General features: G+C 37.8%; 1 protein-coding gene across 1 annotated transcript in view; it reads left to right on the top strand.

Annotated features, from left to right (window-relative positions):
- The window catches only part of MAN1A2 (mannosidase alpha class 1A member 2), a 160258-nt gene that overhangs the window by 45104 nt on the left and 92223 nt on the right, over nt 1–22931 (top strand). The window contains exons 2-3 of the mRNA XM_058660113.1: nt 6609–6864; nt 9734–9830. Coding sequence (XP_058516096.1) covers nt 6609–6864; nt 9734–9830 — 353 coding nt within the window. The remainder of the gene's footprint in view (nt 1–6608; nt 6865–9733; nt 9831–22931) is intronic.

The following is a 22931-nucleotide window of genomic DNA, read 5'->3' on the forward strand; positions in this document are numbered from 1 at the left end:
AATAAAAATAGGAAGATATCATATGACATTGTTATTAATAACTAGTAGGGTTTGGTGACATTGTAGTCTAGTGGATTGAACCACTGCTTATTCTATTGGCTTCTCTATTAGGGTGCTTAGTTTAAGTCCTTGCTGTTCTGCATCTGATCTTTCTCCCTGCTAATGCATCTGGGAAACCAGTGGGTGATGGGCTATGTATCTGGGCTCATGCCACCAGATGGAGTTCCAACATCTGGCTTCATCTTGATTCAGCCTAAGATTTGGCAGCTGTTTGGGGGAGTGAACCAGTAGATGGAAGGTTTGTGTCTCTGCCTTTCAAACATACATGCAAGCGAGCACAAATCTTTAAAGAAATGATGCCTAAAGTGTAATATTGGGTCATGATTTTTAACAATACCATGAATTTTAAAAACGGAGCTGGAGTGCACATTTGTTGTTTACCCTGATGACACATAGTGCATATGATACCTGTTTGTAGAGGTTCACAGGTGGGTGAAGATGCTTTACAGAGCCATCCAGCTTGCCATTTGGCAATAATGACAGGTAACTTGGACTGGAAATAGAAAGTGTGGGTCCCTGTGGAGAACTCCTAGATTTGTCATCAGGTCAGAAACTGCCTTTGAAGGAACCAGCCTTCCCCATTTGATGTTACTCTTGCTTAGGGTAAAATCATTAGTCCCAGACCAATTTTTCCTGAAGGTGGGTGCATGCTTGCATAATGATTGTATAGGTGACTTGGGAAAATTCTAATTTCATAGTGACAGAAGAGTTACTGGACAGAATCCAAAGTCGGGACAGGAAGCTGAGGGTCCTGGTAGTGACTCAGAGTTACACTGTCCCTTAATCTTTTCTCCTGAGCCATGGTGGTGATTTGTCTGCAGGCCTTTTCCCTTTTGATTGCAACATGGCTGTCACAGCGTTTGGCATCATGACTGCATTTGAAGACAGAAATACATGGTATGTTTGGACTTAGCAGGGAAAGGCGTTCTTCCTAACCTTCTCTGTCCATGTTTAATCTCTAAAGGAAATTGCATTCTAGTAGTCTTTGTCACTTAATTGAGACAAGTTTTGCTTTTACCACTGCTAGTGATAAAAGCAGCTAGGAAAGACTTGATTGGCATAGATGGATTATGACTGATGCTCTGGAGCCAAGCATACTTTCTATTGGGAGAGTGCTGGGAGAGGGGTAGGAGATGGCAAAGTTCTTGACCAGCATCTGCCTTGGTTATGTTGTATGATACTCACTCAGCACCTGTGTGTGCATGTTACCCTCACCTGCCTGAGCCTCCCCATCGCATGTCAGTTTCTATTTTTCAGGGGCCAGCCTTGGCTCCTTCTTAACCTCACTGATTCCACATCCAATCTGGTTCAGGCTCCATGTATTGTTTCTTCCTACTGAATGACTTAGGTATTCGCTACTAACCTTTTAGTAGCACCTGCTACCTGCTTTCAATGTTTTTTTTCATTAACACTTTCTGATTGCTAGCACCGCAATTCTCTTTTTTCCCCAAACATTTAATATTTTTAATATTACGGTATAAATTGATGTTTTTCTCTTTTGGTGCACAGGTCTATAAATTTTTATAAGGTTTCCTTCTAAAATTTTTAAAAAAGGTTTATTTCTTTTTATGGGAAAGACAGATATACAGTGAGAAGGAGATACAGAGAGAAAGATCTTCTGTCCACTGGTTCACACCCCAAGCAGCCACAGTGGCTGACCGGAGCTGAGCCTATCTGAAGCCAGGAGTTTGTGCTGTGTCTGTCACATGAGTGCAGGTTTCCAAGGTTTTGGGCCATCCTCCACTGCTTTCCCAGGCCACAGGCAGGGAACTAAATGGGAAGTGGAGCAGCTGGGACACGAACTGGTGCCCATATGGGATCCTGGTGTGTGCAAGGCAGGCACTTTAGCCACTAGGTTACTGCGCTGGACCTAGGTTTATAATTTTAAATACAATTATATATTATTGTAACCACTGCTAGTATTAACATGCATTTTCGTGTATCATTAAAAATCCTCCCTTGTGTTTTTTTAAATTTATTTAAACTTTAAAAAGTTTAATTTTTATAGCATATTTAATTTGTAAATACAATTATAAGAACATAATGATATTCTGTCCCTCCTTCCCTCTCTCTTCCTTCTTTCTTTGTTAAGTTTTTGAGATAATATATTTTAAATTTACATTACAAGAGAAAGGCTTAATATTTCAGTGAAAAAGAAAGTTAACAGGGGCCTGGCATGGTAGCCTAGTGGCTAAAGTCCTTGCATTGCACGCACCGGGATCCCATAAGGGCACCAGTTCTAATCCCAGCAGCCCCGCTTCCCATCAGGCTTTCTGCTTATGGCCTGGGAAAGCAGTGGAGAATGGTGCAAAGCTTTGGGATCCTGCACCCTCATGGGGGACCTGGAAGAGGTTCCTGGCTCCTGGCTCCTGGCTTCGGATCTGCTCAGCTCTGGTCATTCCAGCTACTTGGAGAGTGAACCAGCAGATGGAAGATCTTTCTCTCTCTTTTCTCCCTCTCTGTAAACCTGAGTTTCCAATAAAAATAAATAAATCTTAAAAAAAATAAGAGGGTTAACAGGTAAAAAGCAAAAAGACCTTAATTCAGAGGGAATGTAGATGGTGGCTATAAACAGCTGAATGGAAAAGTGATCATTTCACCCATATGCAGTATATTGTAAAGTAATGACAGATTGGTAAAATCATGTAGTGTAAGATTCATTTTTTTAAGAACAGAAATACCCCTGCTGTTTCTCAGGAGTACAGACAAAGGCTGTAAACAATAATCAAATCTCAAAATGTCAATTTTGCACTTTATAGATTACATTTTTTTCTGGTGTACTAGTTATCACGTATCAGGGATAACATATGGTGTTTTTATTCTTTTTAATGCCTGAGTAGTATAGTGTATATATTTTTTATCCGGTCTTATGTTGATAGGCATCTGGGTTGATTCCATATCTTAGCTATTATGAATGAGGTACAATAAATAAAGGAGTACAAATAGCTCCAGTATGCCAGTTTCATTTCATTTGGATAAATTCCCAGGAATGGAGTGGTGGGGTCATATGGTAGATCTGTTTTCACATCCCTGAGGGATTTCCAGTGTCTTCCGTAATGGTTATGTTAGTTTACATATCCAATAACAGTGTTAGGCTACCTTTTCCTCCACATCGTCTCCAGCATTTATTGCTTTTAGAGTTTTTGGATGATAGCCATTCTAACTGAGGGAAGGTGAAACCTTGCTGTGGTTTTTATTTGCATTTCCCTGATGGCTAGTGATCCTGAGCCCTGAGCATTTTTTTCCTGTGTTTCTTGGCCACTTGTTTTTCATCCTTTGAAAATTGCACTTTTATATCCTTTGTGCATTTTTAGCTGGGTTGTTTTGTGTGTTGAGCTTCTTGGATATTAATCCTTTCTGAGTCGCAGAATTGGCAGATATTCTTTGCCATCCTGTTGCTCTTCACTTTGTTGACAGTTTCCTTTGCAGTACAGTAGCAGCCTCTTGGCCTGATGTAATCCCATTTGTTTGTTTGCTTTAATTGCTTGTGCTTCTGGGGTCTTTTCCAAGAAGTCTTTGCCTGTATCTCTGTCTTGCAGTCTCCCTAGAGTTTTGTTCTAGCACTCTGATGGTGTAAGGCCATAGATTTATGTCGTTGACCCATTTAGAGTTGATTTTGTACAAGGGCTAAGGGGATGATTTTTTGTTTAAAGCTCCTGCACGTGTAGATCCAGTTATCCCAGCACCATTTGTTGATGAGACTGTCCTTCCTCCCTGGATCGATTGCAGTTTGCTTTTCAAGTGTTAGTTGCCCGTACACATGTGGATTAATTTCTGGGGTTTCTGTTCTGTTCCCTGATCTTCATGTGTGTTTTTCATGTTTTGGTGTCTTCCCTTGTTTCTTTTTTTAATGTTTGTAATTGTAATTTTTCATTGAGATTCCTCACATCTTTGGTTGCATTTATTTGAAGATATTTAAAATATTTTGCCATTGTTATGAATGAGATTGATGTTCTTTCTCAGCCATGGAATCATTTGTATATGTAAAGGCTATTGATGTTTGTGTTGACTTCATGTTCTGCAACTTTATCAAACTGTCTTATGAGTTCAGTAGTCTCTTACTGTAGTGTTTTTGGCTCCTCTATACAGAGAATAATGTCTTCTGAAAAGAGATTACTATTTGTATTCTTTTGTTTTCTTTTTCTTGCCTAATGGCTGTGGCTAAAACTTCCCAGTAAATGTTGAATAGCTGTGGCTAAAATGGGCATTTTGACTGGTTCCAGATTCTAGTGGAAATACCTTCAACTCTCCCCCTTCAATATGATGTTGGCTTTGGCTTGGTCATATATTGGTGTATTACCTTGATTGTGTTGAGGAATGTTCTCTCTATCCTCAATTTGATTTCTTTTTTGACCAGTGTTTTAAAATCTATTTAGCTGGTCTGTATCTTTTGATAGTTTAGGCCATATGCATTCTGAGTTATCATTGAACGGTAATGATTTGGTCCTATCCGTTTTACATACATATTTTCATTGTTTACTTCTCACCTTTACTAGGTTTTCTAACTTCACATTTCTTCATCAATGTTTCTGTTTCCATGTGTAGTACATCCTTAAGCATCATTTGTAGGTTGTATGTCTGGTATCGAATTCCTTTAATTTCTGTTTGGAAGGTGTTCATTTATAATGAGAGCTTCTGGGTTGGCAGTTACTTTCTTTATGACCCAGACTATCTCTTATTTTTTTATAATTAGTTCAGACTTCTACTCATAACTCTTAGTTACCATTGATTTACTCAGTAGCTATTTATTTTGTTTTTAATGTCATGTAAATGTAAACCTTTTCAGATTTTTTTAAAGATTGGCAATTATTTATTTGAAAGGAAAAGTGATAGAGCAATAGGGAGACAGAGGTAATCTTTTGAGTGGTTTATTCCCTGATTGGCCACAATGGCCATGACCAGACCAGGCTGAAGCCAAAATCCCAGAATTCCATCCAAGTCTCACATTTGGGTGACAGGTACTGAAGCACCTAAGCCATCATCTGTTGGTTTTCTAATTATGTTAGTAGGAAGATTGGTTGGAAGTGGAGCAACCAGGACTCCAACTGGTGCTCTGATATTGGACGCTGACATTGTGAACTGTGGCTTAACTAGCTGTGCCGTAATGCTGGCCCCAGGTTCATTCACATAATAGTACCTTTGTGATTCATACAAATTATGTGCTTAAATATTATTCCTATTGTTAAGTGCTATTGCATGGGGTGCATATGTACCATTTTTTTTATTTACATGTTGGAGATATCTGTTCATTTTTAGTTTCTGCCTTTAATGAATAAAGCTGCTATGAATATGTGTGTGTAGGCACTTTCTCTCCAGTTTTAAAATTGTGGCAAACTATGGATAACATTTGGTATCTTAACTATTTTAAAGTGTATAGTTCAATGTTATTGACACATTCAAAGTATCATACAACCATCCATTTCTGTAACTTTTCATTTTATGAAAACTGAAACTCTAAACCTATTAAAACTCTGTTATCTTTACCTTCAGTCCCTTGCTGCTATCAGTTTATTGTCTGTGTTTGTGATTTTATTACCTTTTTAAAACACCGCATTGAATTGCAGTCATGTAGTATTAGTTTCTTTGTGATTAGCTTGTATGTATTTGTAGGTTTTTGTGTGAAGATAAATGTCCCTGAGATAAGTGCCTTGGAACTCAACTGCTGTATTCTATAACTGCACATTTAATTTTTAAAGAAACCACCAACATATTTTAGAGTGACAATACCAATTAAGTTTTCAATGCTGCAGAATTTGAATTGAACTTTTACAGAAGTAACTCTGATTGTTGTTGATTTAGGTGTTAAGTGTCAGTCATTGGCTGATATGAAAAAAGGAATGGTTAATAATAAGTGATGCTGTATTTATTCCTGTGAGTTGCAGTGCTGTGAACAGAAGATTGAGTTGTGTCTCAGAAGAACAGGTCTGGGTAGAAAGTCCAGTATGTGTCCATAGTGTAGTGGTTTCCAAACCTGAATATCTACCAGAATTATATGCAAATTTCTTTATAATACAGATTCATGGTTATCATCTGTATTTTAAACTAGGGCTGAAGAAAATTTTAAGTAGACATTACTGCATCAGTTGGGAACTGTTGTAAGATCTACACTTTCTAACACACATTCTGTACAAATAACAAATGAAGAAATTCCCATTTTGTCATTTTGCCTTTTTCTTTGGTGCTGTGTTTATGTTTTTACCCTTCTGTGATACTAGTTTTTAATATTTTCATTTTTTCCACATTGTTGACAGATACTACTTTGCATTCTCACTGGACCTGAAGATGTAATGTTGCCTCTAGGTTTCCTCTCCTTCACCGTATAAAGTATTGCTCTTCAACATCCAGAATTCATTTTCTGTCTCATACCAAGTTATATTTAACTTACTGTTTGAACAGATCTCAGGCTCACTGACAATTCTTACCTTTTAATTAAAGACAGAAGTAGAAGACAGCTATTAGGGGTGGTAGAAGTACGTTTAACTTTTAGTTGAAGTTCTGTCTATATAGTATGTCACTCTTACCAGCCTTTTTTTCTGCTTCTATCACAGGGAAGAAGAAGAACGTCTGAGAAATAAAATTCGAGCTGATCATGAGAAGGCTCTAGAAGAAGCAAAAGAAAAATTGAGAAAGTCAAAGGAGGAAATCCAGGCAGAAATTGAGACGGAGAAAAATAAAGTAGCCCAAGAAAAGAAGATGAAAGAAAACAAGTCACTGCCACCTGTGCCCCTTGTAAACATTGTCGGGATCAACGGGGGAGACCCAGAAGATGATGACATAAAGCAGAAAAGGGAAAAAATTAAAGAGGTAATCTCCTGAGGCTTGTCATATAGGGGAGTTGTGGAAATGTGTCTGACATATATAAGCATTTTTATACCATCAATGTAATTATATATGTGTGTGTGTGTGTATATATATATATGTGATACATTTTTTTTTTGGTTCTTTGAGCTAAAATTTTCACTGACTGAAATTCCTGATAAATTTGAATGGAGGTTGCAGTTGTTCTCCATGAAAACAGAAGCATTAGTCAGAGAATAACATCAACAATATTTCAGAATGCTATTTATTATAAAGTAAGCTTATAAATTGTTTAGGCAGCTAAGTATTTATTTTGATATATCCTAGTAACGGATGTGGAAAGTTAAGCAATATTTCTCGATTTGTCTTGCTAGTGATAAAACATTGAACTTAGTGGCAAAATAAAACTGCTATCTAATTGTGCTTTACCACCAGTCTGTTTTATGTCGGATTGCTAATGCAGTTTCTCTGGACAGTGATGGGAGAGACATTCATAGAGCTTTTTTTCCCAGGCACCTCATCTTTTTTCTGATATCATTATAGTTTATTGAGATATTTTATAGAGTTCAGGGGACCTCACAATGACTTTGAGGTGCAGTGACTCATTAGAAGTATTCACAGGGCTCAACACTTAGAAATACATTTGATTTTAGTTCCTAAACTTAAATGTTACTACTTTATTAAGCCATTTGTTAATTCTAGTAGTTTCTTTAATGCATTGCTTAGGATTTTTCTTCTGTTTAGTCATGTCCTCTGTGAGTAGGGTTATTTTTGCTTCTCCATCTATGATTTTTATCTTTTACTTCTTTTTTTTGTCTTACTGCATTGAGTAGGGCATATAATACATTGTTGAAAAGAAATAAAGTAGCCATATTTGATTTGTTCCTGGCTTTAGGGGTTAAAGTCTTATACCACAAATTATGATGTTTTAGCTGAAGTTTTTTTTTTTTTTAAGATAGCCCGTACATTGAGTATATTTTCTTACTGTAGTGTATAGAGAGTTTTTTTTTTTTTTTATCATGACTATGTCTTGAATTTCAACAAATGTTCTGTCTACATTTTTGTCTAGATTATTAAGTGATTTCTCCCATCTCTTTCATTTTGTTAAAATAGTGAATTATATAGGTTGGCTTTTGAATTTTAAATTGCTATTATATTACTGGCTTAAACTACATTAGATTGTGGGTTAGTATCATCCTTGCATATTTCTAGTATTTGTTAAGGAATTTTATATTTGTATATCAGCAGCTAAAATATCTTCCTGCTCTTTTTCCTCTTTTTAATTATATAAAGTGGACAATTTTCATAGTGCAGTGCAGATTTAAGAGCTTAGTCATGCTTTTTACCTTATCCTCCCTCCTGCTTGTGTTCTCTGCCCGCCTTCCACCTTCTCTTTTCTAGTTTTTAAAATAGCATACTTTGATTCCATTCCCAGCCACAGGTTGAACACTCCTTTCGATAAAGATATGAATACATGGCTTCCATGGTTAAAGGAACATGTTGTGATACCCATCAACCACGCTGTGGATTCAGACTACATTCCTTCCTAGCTGAATAAAACAAGTTGTGAATGTTTTCATGAATAATATGCTATTTAATCCACTGGTTTCTGACCTGTTACATTCTACTATAATTTAGCTGATATATAATTAAATACTCACAGATAGGTCAGAACTCTTTGGTCGAAAGAGACTTAGCTTAAACTAATTGATTTAAAAATATTTATTAGGTTAATGGCTGTAAAGTAGGACTTCAGTCTGAATATATGCCTTTGGATATGCTTGTCAGCAATTGCATCTACCTGTTTTTGCTGGTATCTATTTTCTCCATGTTGAAAGAGAGTGAGCCCTTATCAGTTCCAGGAGTATGTAATACATGATCGTAAGATAGTAAAATGGGAGTCTTTCTGTTTCCCAGTGCTTATAACAGTATGCTTAAAGTGGACCTAATTCTTATTGCTTGAGTCGTACATACGCAGTTATTTGCCTACAACAGGACTTGGCAAAATATGGCTTGTTGGCTAAATTCTTCCAGGTGTCTGTCCTTTTTTTAAAAAAAATAAACTATTTTTTTGAACACAGAGATGTTCATTTATTTACATATTGTAAGGATACTTCAAAAACTTTGTGTAAAACTGGAATTAAGAGAAAAGTTTATTTTGGTGCAATTTTTTGTTTTTTGAAATCCAGGCCTAGTGTTTTCATAATAGATATTTTTCATGATCATTTTGGAGATTCCTCCTGGGAGTAGGTTTCAGAATTTTTTTGGTACCCCAAAAACCTTATTGTTTAATAAAATTTCCTTCATCTTTTTGAAGTACTTAAAACAATTTTTTTATTTCTTGCTTCACTTCTCAAATGGCTGCAATTGCCTGCTCTGGGCTACGACAAAGTCAGGAGCCAGGAGTTTCCATCTAGGTTTTCCAAGGACTTGGGCTATGCTTTGTTGCCCTAGCAGGAAGCTGATTGGGAAGCAGAACAACTGGGACTTCAACTGAGTATCAGCTTAACCCATTGAGTGGAAACGTCTCTCCCTAAAGTACCTTTATTTCTTGAACTGGTGGAAAAAGCGTCTTTGGTTGACAGTTTTTTTTATAATTCTAATAAGGGAGCTGTTCTGAAAGAATTGACAGGTCTTAAAAGGAAAGAGTGCTAGACACTCTATGTTTTAAGAAAGGCGGTTTGTTAGATCTGATTTTGTTCTGCTGTATAGATTGAGAGTAAGCAGCTATATGTATTTTCACATTGATAATTGAGTAATACCGAAGTAGTTGGCTAATATACTAAGGTAAGATTTCCAGGAAGACAGATAAAGGTATAAATAGTAGAAGCCTAAATTATGTGAAATGCAAAAATATCAATTTTTCTCCTTGTAGATGATGAAACATGCCTGGGATAACTACAGGGCATACGGATGGGGACACAATGAACTCAGACCTATTGCAAGGAAAGGACATTCCACTAACATATTTGGTAAGCTTACTGTTCATTACTGTTCTGGATTCTGTCTCCATGTTTTAAAGTAAGAGCTAAATTTTTTTTTTTAAGCTTTATTTATTTATTGGAAAGTCAGGTTTACAGAGAGGGGGAAAAACAGAAAGCTCTTTCATCTGCTGGCTCACTCCACATGTGGCTGCAGTACCAAAGCTGAGACGATCTGAAACCAGGAGCCTGGAACCCTCTGGATTTCCCACGGGGGTGCAGGGTCCCAAAGCTTGAGGTCATTTTCTTTTGCTTTGCTAGGCTGCAGGCAGGAAGTTGGAAAGGTAGTGGTGCAGTTGGGTTATGAACTGTCACCCATATGGGATCCTGGTGAATGCAAGGCAAGGACTTTAGCCATTAGGCTACTGCGCCTGGCCCAAGATCTAGCTTTTTAAAGTATTTTCTAAAAATGCGGAACTGTAATTTTACTTTTTAATTTCAGAATTTAGTTCTAGTTGTTCTGGAATACACAGCTATTTGATGGATTTTCTTTTTATGTATATAGTCATTTATCTGAGTATTTTGAAGCTTCTTTTTCTTCTGAATCAGGTAAAGGTATTCGTAGCTACCGGGATTCTTCAAAAAGTTCATGTAAGGTGGAATCAAAAGATACGTTTATTTTGGCACCAAAACTTTTAAAGTCCATGAATAATAATTTTTTATCAAAGGCATTTCCATGAAATTTTTGAAGACTTTCTTATACTTGTAACTGTTTTTCTTCCATACAGTGACAGTTCTGATGCATTATAGAAGAGGAGGGAAAAGAGGAAATTCCAGTAGAGCTATGTGCATTAAGACAAATAATAACATAGCTGGAGTGATTTGGTTGATAAGTTGAATGGGTCATATATGTTGACAGTTCCTAAGGAAAATTAGCAGTGTTTGTGTGTGTGAATGGAAGCTGGGAAAGAGCTGTGATGTTTTTGAGTTCATTCAAAGAGACACACATAGAGAGAATCAACATTCCATCTGCTGAATCACTCCCTAAATGGCTCTGATGGGTGGAGCTGGGTGAGCATGGAGCCACTATCCTGGAACTCCCTTTGGGCTTCCCATGTCCGTTCTGCTTCTCAATGTTTGAACCATCTTCTACAGCTTTTCCAGTTGTATTAGCAGGGAGTTAGATTGGAAGTTGAGCAGCACGGACTGTAACTGGGCTGCAACTGCTGCTCCTGTGGGTTGCTGGCACTGAAACCCTTGAGAGTTAACTTACAGAGCCACAATGCTGGCCCCAAGCTATTTATATGGGCTTCATTGCTTCCTCTCATATTAAATGTTTCGTGATGTGAGCCTTTCAACTTACATAGGTGAAAGACAGAACCTTTTAATGGTTAAGAAGACATATTCTAGTGACATGCAAAACGAATTAAAAAAATTCAGCATACATTACAATAATGCAAATGCAAGCACTTTCTCTTGATTGTGACACTGAAGCTTTGATTTGCTTTGGAATTTAATGTTTTTTTTTTTTGTCAAAAAAAGAAAATATCTTAAAAAATAATTCCTGACGTCTTTGGAAGGATGCAGTGGTAGAGGGATAAATGAGTTTTCTTTAGACGATCACTGACTATGAAAGTTCTCTTAATAAAACATTTAATTTAGCAGATATTACTTAATGAGATCAAGTCTATTTCCTTAGTGCAAATTATAGTTTACAACTTCTCATTGCTTTTTGGATGTCACAATATGAGGTATTAGTATATAAATTAATTAGAATTAAATACTTCTTTCAAGAAACTATCCCTTTATGTTAAATTTAGTGGTGAACTATGAGCCTCTTACAAAGGATGGAAAGCAGATGGAGTAGGCATTTTACACAGTGATTAAGTTGCTTCTTGAGATTTCTGCATCCTGTATTGGAGTGCCTCGTTTGAGCCTTGGCTCCTCTGAAGAGTAGAAGATGATGATTCGAGTTCTTGCATCCCTGCCACTCAAGCAGGAGATCTGAACTGATTTCCAGGTTTCTGGCTTCAGTCTTCTAATCATGAACAGCTGCGGAGTGAACCAGCTGGTGGAAGGTCTCTGTCATCTTCCTTTCTTTTTTTTTTTTTTTTTTTTTTTCAAAAAAGAAAGAAACAGATAAGTTTTTTACTTATTTTCAAATCAAATCATGTCATTCAGAGCTTCTGGCATATTAAACATTTATCAAATAGATACTGGTCCTGATACTGCCTTAATAAATCTTAAAGGTGGAAGAAAATTCAGTTCATGGGAAGCATCATTTGTAAAAAGGAAATTACAATGAGATGGTGGAAAAAGCAATATGCAATCTGCAAGATTTTCAGTAGTGAAAATAAGCTTGAAAAGCTTATGTCTTCTATTAAATTTTTGTGCTGGCTGTGGGTTTTCCTAGCTAAGTAAGCTATGCATGTATACATTCTTTATAACAGTTTGTTACATGTGTGTAGCTGATATTATTATTGCATTTATATAATGTGAACAAAGTTCATGTATCTTGTAATGCAGATTTAGGAGCATAGTAACACTTTGCACTCCATCCTTCCTCCTGCCCGAATTCTCCATCCATCTTCCTCTGTCCTTGTCTTCTCCTTCTTCCCCCCTAATTTTTAAATGTCATATTTTTGCTTCACCTCACAATAACAAGATTAACCTACCATTAGCTAAAGATATCACACAAAACAAGTAGGAAAAAAAAAGCCACAAAACTTACTTCTCAGAGTATAGACAAAGGCTGTAAACAAAAGTCCCAAGGTGTCAATCTCATTCATGAAGATAATTTTTTTGAACTTTGTATTTTAGTTATCACAGATTAGGGAAAGCATGTGATATTTGTCTTTTTGGGGCTGGTTTATTTTACTGAGCATAATGGTTTCCAGTTTATCCATTTAGTTGCAGAAGACAAGATTTCATTCTTTCTTTATTGCAGAGTAGTATTCTATAGTGTATATATACCACATTTTCTTTATTCAGTCATCTGTTGATGGGCATCTAGGTTGATTCCCTATTGTAACTACTGTGAACTGAGCTGCAGGAAACACAGGGACACAGATAATTGTCTAATATGATGTTTTCATTTCATTTGGATGAATTCCCAGGAATGGGAAGACTGGGTTATATGATAGATCTATTTTCAGAACTCCGAGGAATCTTATACTATCTTCCATACTCATGCACAAGTTTAAAATTCTCATCAGAGAATGACATGTCCAGATGTGGAGACCTAGCGCAATATGTCTTTCCAGCTTGCAGACCAAAGATGGACTCTCAGAGAAACAGTTGAAAATATCCTGACGGTAGGATGCTGGACTCTCCGACACTGTCCATCCCTACAGTGTTGGGGAACACTTCAATAGCTGAATGATGGACTTAGGACTGTTCAGGAAGGACTTGCTGGTTGTAATACTAGAGAGGAAATCAGTAGGGGGAAAAGGACTTGGGGAGGAGGATGGGAAACTCCATACAAAGACTGTGGAACTGCATCATAAAATAATAATAAAAAATAATTTAGGAGAATCAAGATGGCAGAATAGGATAAGGACACGTTTATACAGACGGAAAAACATTCAATCAGGATGAAGCAGAGAGGATATATTTCAGGTTGTAGGAAAGGACAAAACAACACCAGAGGGGTACCTGAAGACTGATCCACACAGGAAAGCAGTGGACAAAACGGTGTGGTGTTGCAGAGACTGATACTCCAGCACGGCGATCTGAACTCCACAGCAGCCGAAACTCCACCAACAACCAGGTGGGAAGGGACTTTCACTGGGAGCTTGGGAGGTGAACCCAGACAAAGAACTGTCTGTTCTGCTGGTCCATTTGATTTGACCAGGAGCAGAGACAGAGCAGCAGATCTCAGACGAGCAGTATGAGAACAGAATGGATTTCACAGCCCAGTCAACCCCCTAAAGCTGAATTGGGTGCCATTTTGTGTAAAGAGGAAAGGGTAAGGGAGAGGACGGAGCATGCACTGAGCTGGGAGTGAGCTCATTTCTGTCTCAGTGAACTGCAACAATGTGGCATTCTACGGGTTCCACCCAAGACAGGTCTGGGATAGCCCTCGGATCTGACGGCCAGCAAATCAAGAACCTTAGTGTTTGTACATCAGGCGCCATTTTGGGCACTGTGGCAATAGCTTTGGGACTGCAGGGGACAATAGTGAACTGCGCATATGCTGATCTCAGGAGAACTTACTGAGGTCCATGATTGCACTGATCCCGCAGGAAAATAATACCGACTGTGGCATCGTACCGGCCAAAATAGGTCCGTGTGGCACCCAGACCTAACGTCCAACAGGTTCAGACAAGATCAGCACCACCAACAACCTAATTATATAGGACACCTGCTGTCTCTCTAATCCTGGGACCTGCTCCGACTGAAAGTGGAAGAAAGGTTGCAGAAACAACGGTGAAGCCTCAGCACGATATCACAGGAGGTGGAGGAGAGTGGTGAGCCAAGAGCTGGGGCAGTGGAGATCATGGTGGCAATCTGACATAAGAACCCAGAGCTGGAACTCACTGGAGGTTGTAGCACAAGTGGCTGCAAGCAAAAGGGTGTGTACCAACTGCAATAAGTAGAATCGCATTGTAGACCTGTGGGTGACAGAGCTTAGAAACCTACCCCAAGGAGAAGAATCTGATAACCAGAAGTACAATGATCAAGAGCAAAAGAAGAGACAAAGGCACAATGAAAAATACTGAAAACTCCCTTGTAAGGGAGCAAAACCCTATGCCAACCTCAGAGTTAACTGAGGAAACATCGAGAAGACGGGGGACACAGAATCCATAAAACTCATTATAAAGCTTCTGATCAACAATGAGAAGCACATAATACAGGAGTTCAAAGAATTTAAGGAAGCAATAAAGCAAATCAAGGTTGATATATCAGAAATTAAGAACACAGTAGAGCAAATTAAGAGTACAGTGGAGAGTCTCCAAAATAGAATGAAGCAAGCAGAAGAAAGAATCTCAGAATTGGAAGGTATTTTCTGTCATCAGGGGGAATCAAACAAAAAGCTGGAAGCAGAGCTGGATCAGGCCAAAAAAAGTATTCAAGAATTGAAAGACACTATTAAGAGGCCAAATCTAAGAGTTATGGGAGTCCCAGAAGGTGCAGAAAGAGAAGCTGAGCTTGCAAATGTATTTAATGAAATAATAAAGGAAAATTTCCTTCATCTAGAGAAAGAATTGGGAAACAACATCCAAGAGGGGCACAGAACTCCCAACAGGGTTGATCAAAAGTGATCTTCACCAAGACACATGATCATCAATTTCGCTTCAATCGAACATAAGGAAAAAATCCTTAAATGTGCACGTGAAAAAAAAATCAATTGGCATATAAAGGAGTGCCAGTTAAATTCACAGGAGAGCTCTCACAGGAAACTCTACAGGCCAGAAGAGAATGGAGTGACATATTCCAAATTCTAAGAGAAAAAAATTGTCGGCCCAGGATAACATATCCAGCAAAGCTTTCTTTTGTCTTTGAAAATGAAATAAAATTCTTCCACAGTAAAGAAAAGCTAAAAGAATTTGCCTCTTTCAAACCTGCCCTACAAATGATACTTCAAGATGTTCTCTTCACAGAGAAGAGGAATAGCACCTACCAAACCCAAGGCAAACAGGAAGAACACCCCACTAAAATGACAACAGAAGATTAAACCAATTAACAACCCATTCCTAAAATGACAGGACCAAAGTACCACCCATGTATATTAAACTCTGAATGTAAATGGCTTAAGCTCAATCAAATATCATAGATTAGTGCACTGGATTAAAAATCAAAACCCATCTTTTTATTGTCTGGAGGAGACTCACTTCAACAAAGATCAGCAGAAACTATATCACATGGGTTTTGTTGTTTTCTGTCAGTTTCATCTCTTCAAAACACTTCCTTCTGATTAAATCATTCAGTGACTCGTAAATCATGCAGTGGCATCATTTTCTTCAAGAAGATTCTTGATTTTCATTTCTTCAGCTACACATTAGTCATTTAATAACATGTTATTTAACTTCTTAATGTTGTTAATTTCTTTTTTCTTCCTGATGTTGATTTTGTTTTGTGGCTCTTCATTTAGGGGGATGTATAGTAGCTGTGTAATGGAGACTGTCATATCTAGTAACATATTATTTAACTACAGGCATTGTAAAGTTGATTTTGTATCATGACTTTTCATTTAAGGGGGGATGTTGGTAGCTGTGAAATGGAGACTAACATTCAGATGTGAGGATGTATTGTGGTATGCATTTCTACTTCCAAAGATGGACTTACAATGAAACTGTTTACTATATCTTGACAATAGGATTCTGGACGCTCTGCCATTGTCCGTGCCCGCAATGATGGACATATGACTGAGTATGAAGAACTTTATGTTACTAATGATATAGTGGAACTGGGGGTAGGGAACTGGTGAGGGGATAAGGGAATATGAAACTGTATTATAAAATAATAACAATAATATAAAATGTATTTAAAAAAAGAAATAAAGCTAAGCATGAACAATAAAAAAAAAGAAAAGCTAAAAAAAATAATTTAGAAAATTCTCATCAGCACTGGATTAGAATGCCTTTTTCCACATTCTTGCCAGCATTTATTATTTATTTTTTTTTATTTTTTATTATTTTTGAAAAATTTCAAATGATGGGCATTTTAACTGGGGTGAAGTGAAACGTCATTGTGATTTTTATTTGCATTTTCCTGAGGGCTAATTAACCTAATTATTTCTTCATGTGTGTCTTGGCCGTTTGAGTCTTATTCTTTGAAAAAATTGCCTGTTCATGTTTTACTCATTTTTTAACTGAATTGCTTGTAGTATTATTATTGACTTCCTTGGTCCTTTTTATAGATCATGGATATTAATTCTGTGTCAGTTGCAGGTTTTACAATTTTCTCTCTTTTTGTCTGTTGCTCTTCACTTTGTTGACAGTTTCCTTTGCAGTACAGTAGCAGCCTCTTGGCCTGATGTAATCCCGTTTGTTTGCTTTAATTGCTTGTTCTTCTGGGGTCTTTTCCAAGAAGTCTTTGCCTGTATCTCTGTCTTGCAGTCTCCCTGGAGTTTTCTTCTAGCACTCTGATGGTGTAAGGCCATAGATTTATGTCGTTGACCCATTTAGAGTTGATTTTGTACAAGGGCTAAGGGGATGATTTTTTGTTTAAAGCTCCTGCACGTGTAGATCCAGTTATCCCAGCACCATTTGTTGAAGAGACTGTCCTTCCTCCCTGGATCGATTGCAGTTTGCTTTTCAAGTGTTAGTTGCCCGTACACATGTGGATTAATTTCTGGGGTTTCTGTTCTGTTCCCTGATCTTCATGTGTGTTTTTCATGTTTTGGTGTCTTCCCTTGTTTCTTTTTTTAATGTTTGTAATTGTAATTTTTCATTGAGATTCCTCACATCTTTGGTTGCATTTATTTGAAGATATTTAAAATATTTTGTCATTGTTATGAATGAGATTGATGTTCTTTCTCAGCCATGGAATCATTTGCGTATGTAAAGGCTATTGATGTTTGTGTTGACTTCATGTTCTGCAACTTTATCAAACTGTCTTATGAGTTCCAGTAGTCTCTTACTGTAGTGTTTTTGGCTCCTCTATACAGAGAATAATGTCTTCTGAAAAGAGATTACTATTTGTATTCTTTTGTTTTCTTTTTCTTGCCTAATGGCTGTGGCTAAAACTTCCCAGTAAATTTATTTTTATTGCAAAGTCAGGTATGCAGAATGGAGGAGAGACAGAAAGGAAGATCTTTGGTCCGATGATTCACTCCCCAAGTGAGCCACAACGGCCAGTGCTTGTCGCTGTCCCGTAGCAATGGACTTGGTTCGTCGAGCTGATAGCTGATAATAACACTCGTGGACTCAGTCCAAAGCTGAGGTTTATTAGTGGCATCAGACCTTATACACTGAGGGTCATATAGGATGAGGGAGGAGGTATTGAGCCTATCAACAGCTTCTATCCTTTTGTTTGGGAATCTTTTGTTTTGTATATTCCACCAATTGTTCTCATTCACATGCTGTCCACTCGACTGTTCTCATACAAATGGTATCCATTTAGCTATACCAGTGGTACCCACTCAGTTGTTATCATACCAGTATTATCCTATCAATTGTAATCCTGTGCTCACTGACCTTCTAGGTTCACAATGTCCCTTTATATGTGCTGTAGTGCTCTGAAGCCAGGATCCAGGAACTTCTTCCAGGTCTCCCACGTGGGTGCAAGGTCCCAAGGTTTTGGGCCGACCTTGACTGCTTTCCAGGCCACAGGCAAGGAGCTGGATGGGAAATGGGGCTGCCAGGATTAGAACTGGTGCCCTTATGGGATCCTGGCGTGTTCAAGGCGAGGATTTTAGCCACTAGGCCACTGCGCTGGACTCTAAAACACTTCTTATAAAGCTTCTTATCACCTGCAACATAATACAAGAGTTCAAAGAATTTAAGGAATTTGTCACACAGGAAGTGAATGAAATGAAAGCTAATGTATCTGAAATTAAGAATACAATGGAACAACTTAAAAGTACAGTGGAGAGTTTCCAAAATAGATTGAATGAAGTAGAAGAAAGAATCTCAGAATTGGAAGATATTTCCTGTCACCAGGGGGAACAAACTAAAAGCTGGAAGCAGAGTTGGGTCAAGCTAAAAAAAGTATTTAATACTTGAAAGACACTATTGAAAGGCTAAATCTAAGAGTTGTGGGAGTCCCAGCTGGGAAGAGAGTGACAGTGGAAGAAGTACCTCTAAGTGAGGTCTGTGTTGGACATAGAGTGTCAAAAGTGTGACTTAAGCAGGGTCCCTGGTGGGAAAAGAGGTGTCACTTGCCTTCTACAACTTTTATAAGAAAGTGGCTGGTGTTTCAGTTGGATATGCAAATACAGAGGGCTCTGTGCTTGTGCCATGGTCCCAGTGGACCCTGGACATTTCAAATTGAAAGTTAAAGAGAAAGCACCACTTCTTTGGGATAAGGAGTTTTTACTCCTCCCAGGTAGACAGTTTCTCACGTCATTTCCAACTAATGGTGCTGAATCAACTGTATGTTAATGTGAGAAGATAATAAGCTTTAGTCTTCTTTTAATGTTGTGTACAAATTTAACATGAATTGGACCACAGATCTAAACATAAAATTGGTAATTATAAAGCTTTCTATAGGAAGTCTGTGAGAAAGCCTTTGTTAACATGAGGTAAGAATAATTTTTTAGAATACCAAATAGCATCAACTGTGAGAAAAATATTGATGAATTTAAGTTTATGAAATTTCTGCTCCCCACAGAATATTTAGAAAATTAGGAAAGGGCAAGCCACTAACTTAGAGGAAATGTTTATAGTACATACATAATATTGATGCATTCATCATGGGTGAAGGTTCCCCACTAAAAAGATATATGAATATCTAGTAAGTATATCAGCAGTCAGGAAATATCCAATTGAAACACAAATCACAATGCAACATTTCTATACTCCTATTAATATTTGGAAAATTAACAATGCCAGATATTGGAAGTGATGAGAGAGCAGTGGAATACTTACAGATCACTGCATGAAGCATTGAAGGGTATGCGTTGAAAACCAGTTTGTTAGCTTCTTGCAATGTTTAGCAAGCTTGTTATTTTATCTGTAAGTACTTCCATGTTGCTCGTAAACGAGATCATATAGTAGTTTTGCTTTTTTTTAGTAAGATTTTTTTCATCTGTGCTATACAGAACTAATAAGAATTTTGTTTTCCAATATTCTGTAGAAGTTTATGTAGAATATTATTAATTCTTTAAACATAGAATTTATTCTGATTCTTTCAGATTGCAACACTTTTTTATAATAATTTTTTTGAAGCTGCAATTTTCCCTGTTTCTTGGTTTATTTTTTCAGAGTTTTTGTTTCTTTTTTTTTTATACTCTTTTTTATTTATTGTTATTATTATTATCATTTTATGATACGATTAAAGAGGTTCCTGGGATTTCCCTTATCCTCTCCCCAATTCCCTCCACCTACACCTAGTTCCTAGTAATGATATAGATATCATTACTAAAGTATAGTTCTTCATAAACAGTCATATGTCCATCATTGCGGGCATGGACAATGGCAGAAAGTCCAGAATCCTATTGTTAAGATATAGTAAACAGTTTCATTGTAAGTCCAACCTTGTCTGGAAATAGAGATGCATACTACATTGTATCCTCACATCTGGATATGTTAATCTCCATTTCACAGCTACTGTACATTCCCTCAAATGAAACGTCATACTGCAAAATCAGCAATAGAAGAATAGAAATTTACAATCCCAAGAAGTTAAATAACACGTTACTAGATATGACAGTCTCCATTACAGAGCTACTATACATCCCCTTAAATGAAAAGACACAAAACAAAACCAACAACAGGAAGAAAAAAGAAATTAACAACATTAAGAAGTTAAATAACATACTACTGAATGACTAATGTGTCGCTGAAGAAATGAAAAAGAAAATCAAGAACCTTCTTGAAGAAAATGATGCTACTGTATGATCTATGAGTCATTGAAGAATTTAATCAGAAGAAACTGCTTTGAAGAGATGAAACTAATAAAAACAAAAGAAATCAAAATCCATGAGATACAGTTTTCCTGTTGATTTTTGTTAGTGAAATGTGTCTCCTGCAGGCAACAAATAGATGGGTTTTGTTTTTTAATCCAGTCTACTAATCTATGACGTTTGATTGAGCTTAAGCCATTTATATTAATATGTATGGGTGGTACTTTGGTCCTGTCATTTTAGGAATGTTGTTCATTGATTTAGTCTTCTGTTGTGATTTTACTGGGATGTTCTTCCCATTTGCCTTGGGTTTTGTTGGGTGCTATTCCTCTTCTCTGTGAAGAGAACTTCTTGAAGTATCATTTGTAGGGCAGGTTTGAAAGAGGCAAATTCTTTTAGCTTTTCTTTACTGTGGAAGAATTTTATTTCGTTTTCAAAGACAAAAGAAAGCTTTGCTGGATATGTTATCCTAGGCCGACAATTTTTTTCCTTTAGAATTTGGAATATGTCACTCCATTCTCTTCTGGCCTGTAGAGTTTCCTGTGAGAGCTCTCCTGTGAATTTAATTGGCACTCCTTTATGTCAATTGATATTTTTAACGTGCACCTTTTGGATTTTTTCCTTATGTTCGATTGAAGCGAAATTGATGATCATGTGTCTTGGTGAAGATCACTTTTGATCAACCCTGTTGGGAGTTCTGTGCCCCTCTTGGATGTTGTTTCCCAATTCTTTCTCTAGATGAAGGAAATTTCCCCATATTATTTCATGAAATATATTTGTAAAACCAGTTTCTCTTTCTGTACCTTCTGGGACTCCCATAACTCTTATATTTGGCCTCTTAATAGTGTCTTTCAATTCTTGAATACTTTTTTTGGCCTGATCCAACTCTGCTTCTAGCTTTTCGTTTGCTTCCCCTTGGTGACAGGAAATACCTTCCAATTCTGAGATTCTTTCTTCTGCTTGCTTTATTCTATTTTGGAGACTCTCCACTGTACTTTTAATTTGCTCTACTGTGTTCTTAATTTCTGATATATCAACCTTGATTTGCTTTATTGCTGCTATTTCATGTGTAACATTCCTTAAATTCTTTGAATTCTTGTATGTGCTTCTTAGTGTTGATCAGAAGCTTTATAATGAGTTTTCTGAATTCTGTGTCCCCCGTTTTCTCGATGTTTTCCTCAGTTAACTCTGAGGTTGGCATAGGGTTTTGCTCCTGTGCAGGGGAGTCTTCAGTAATATTCATTTTGCCTTTGGGTCTTCTTTTGCTCTTGATCATTGTACTTCTGGTTATCAGATTCTTCTCCTTGGGGTAGGTTTCTAAGCTCTGTCACCCGCAGGTGTGCAGTTTGATTTTACTTATTGCAGTTGGTACACACCTTTTTGCTTGCAGCCACTTGTGCCACTCCCTCCAACAAGTTCCAGGTCTGGGTTCTTTGTTAGATTTCCACCATGATCTCCACTGTCCAAGCTCTTGGCTTACCAGTCTCTACCTCCTGTGATATCGTGCTGAGGTTGCACTGTTGTCTCTGCAACCTTTCTCTCACTTTCGGTTGGAGCAGGTCCCAGGATTAAAGAGATACCAGGTTCTTATATAGCTAGGATGTTGGTGGTGCTAATCTGTTGCGTAACCTTTTGGTTGTTAGGTCTGGTGCCACATGAAACTATTTTGACCCATACGATGCCACAGTCGGTATTATTTTCCTGCGGGACCAGTGCAATCCACTGAACTCAGTGAGTTCTCGTGAGCTCAGCACATGTACAGTTCACTGTTGTATCTTGCAGTCCTAAAGCTATTGCCACAGTGTACAAAATGGTGCCTGAATTGATCTACTGGCCGTCAGGTCTGAGGTCTACCCAGACCTGTCTTGGGTGGAGCCTGTGGAATGCCACATTAATGCAGTTCACTGAGACAGAAAAGAGTTCACTCCCAGCTCAGCATATGCTCAGTCCTTTCCGTTGTCTTTGCCTTCTTACACAAAAGGATGCCCAGTTTGGCTTTAGGGGGCTGAATGCACTTTGAAATCCACCCTGTTCTCGCACTTCCCCTCTGAAGTCTGCCGCTGTGTCTCTGCTCCTGGTCAAATCAAACAGACTAGCAGGATGGACAGTTCTTTGTCTGGGTTCACCTCCCAAGCTCCCAGTGAAAGTCCCTTCCCACCAGGTTGCTGCTGGAGTTCTGGCTGCTGATGGAGTTGAGATCACTGTTAGCTGAATGCTACTGTAGTATCAATCACTGCAACACCACACCATTGTTTTTGCTGCTTTCCTGTGTCTGTCAGTCTCCAAGTACCCCTCTGCTGTTGTTCTGTCTTCTCCTATTTCCTGGAATGTGTCCTCTTTGCTTTATCCTTATAAATGTTTCTCTTTCTGTTTAAATGTGTCCTATACCCTATTCTGCCATCTTGATTCTCCTGTTTCTTTTTTGTTAAGTTCTGATTATATGCATTTTTAGGGCAAGCATTGTCGGGTTGTAGATTAAACTGCTGCTTAGGATGCCAGTATGCCAGGTTGCCTGTATTTCCCATCTAGTACCTTCTGATGCGTTCTGATAGGAAGCAGGTGATGGCTCAAGGTCTTGGCCTCTGCTACCTGAGTGGGAAATCCCGATGAAGTTGTGGGCTCCTGGGACTGGCTTGGCCCAC

The sequence above is a fragment of the Ochotona princeps genome, chromosome 2, assembly GCF_030435755.1.
Source record: "Ochotona princeps isolate mOchPri1 chromosome 2, mOchPri1.hap1, whole genome shotgun sequence".
NCBI classification, from domain to species: Eukaryota; Metazoa; Chordata; class Mammalia; order Lagomorpha; family Ochotonidae; genus Ochotona; species Ochotona princeps.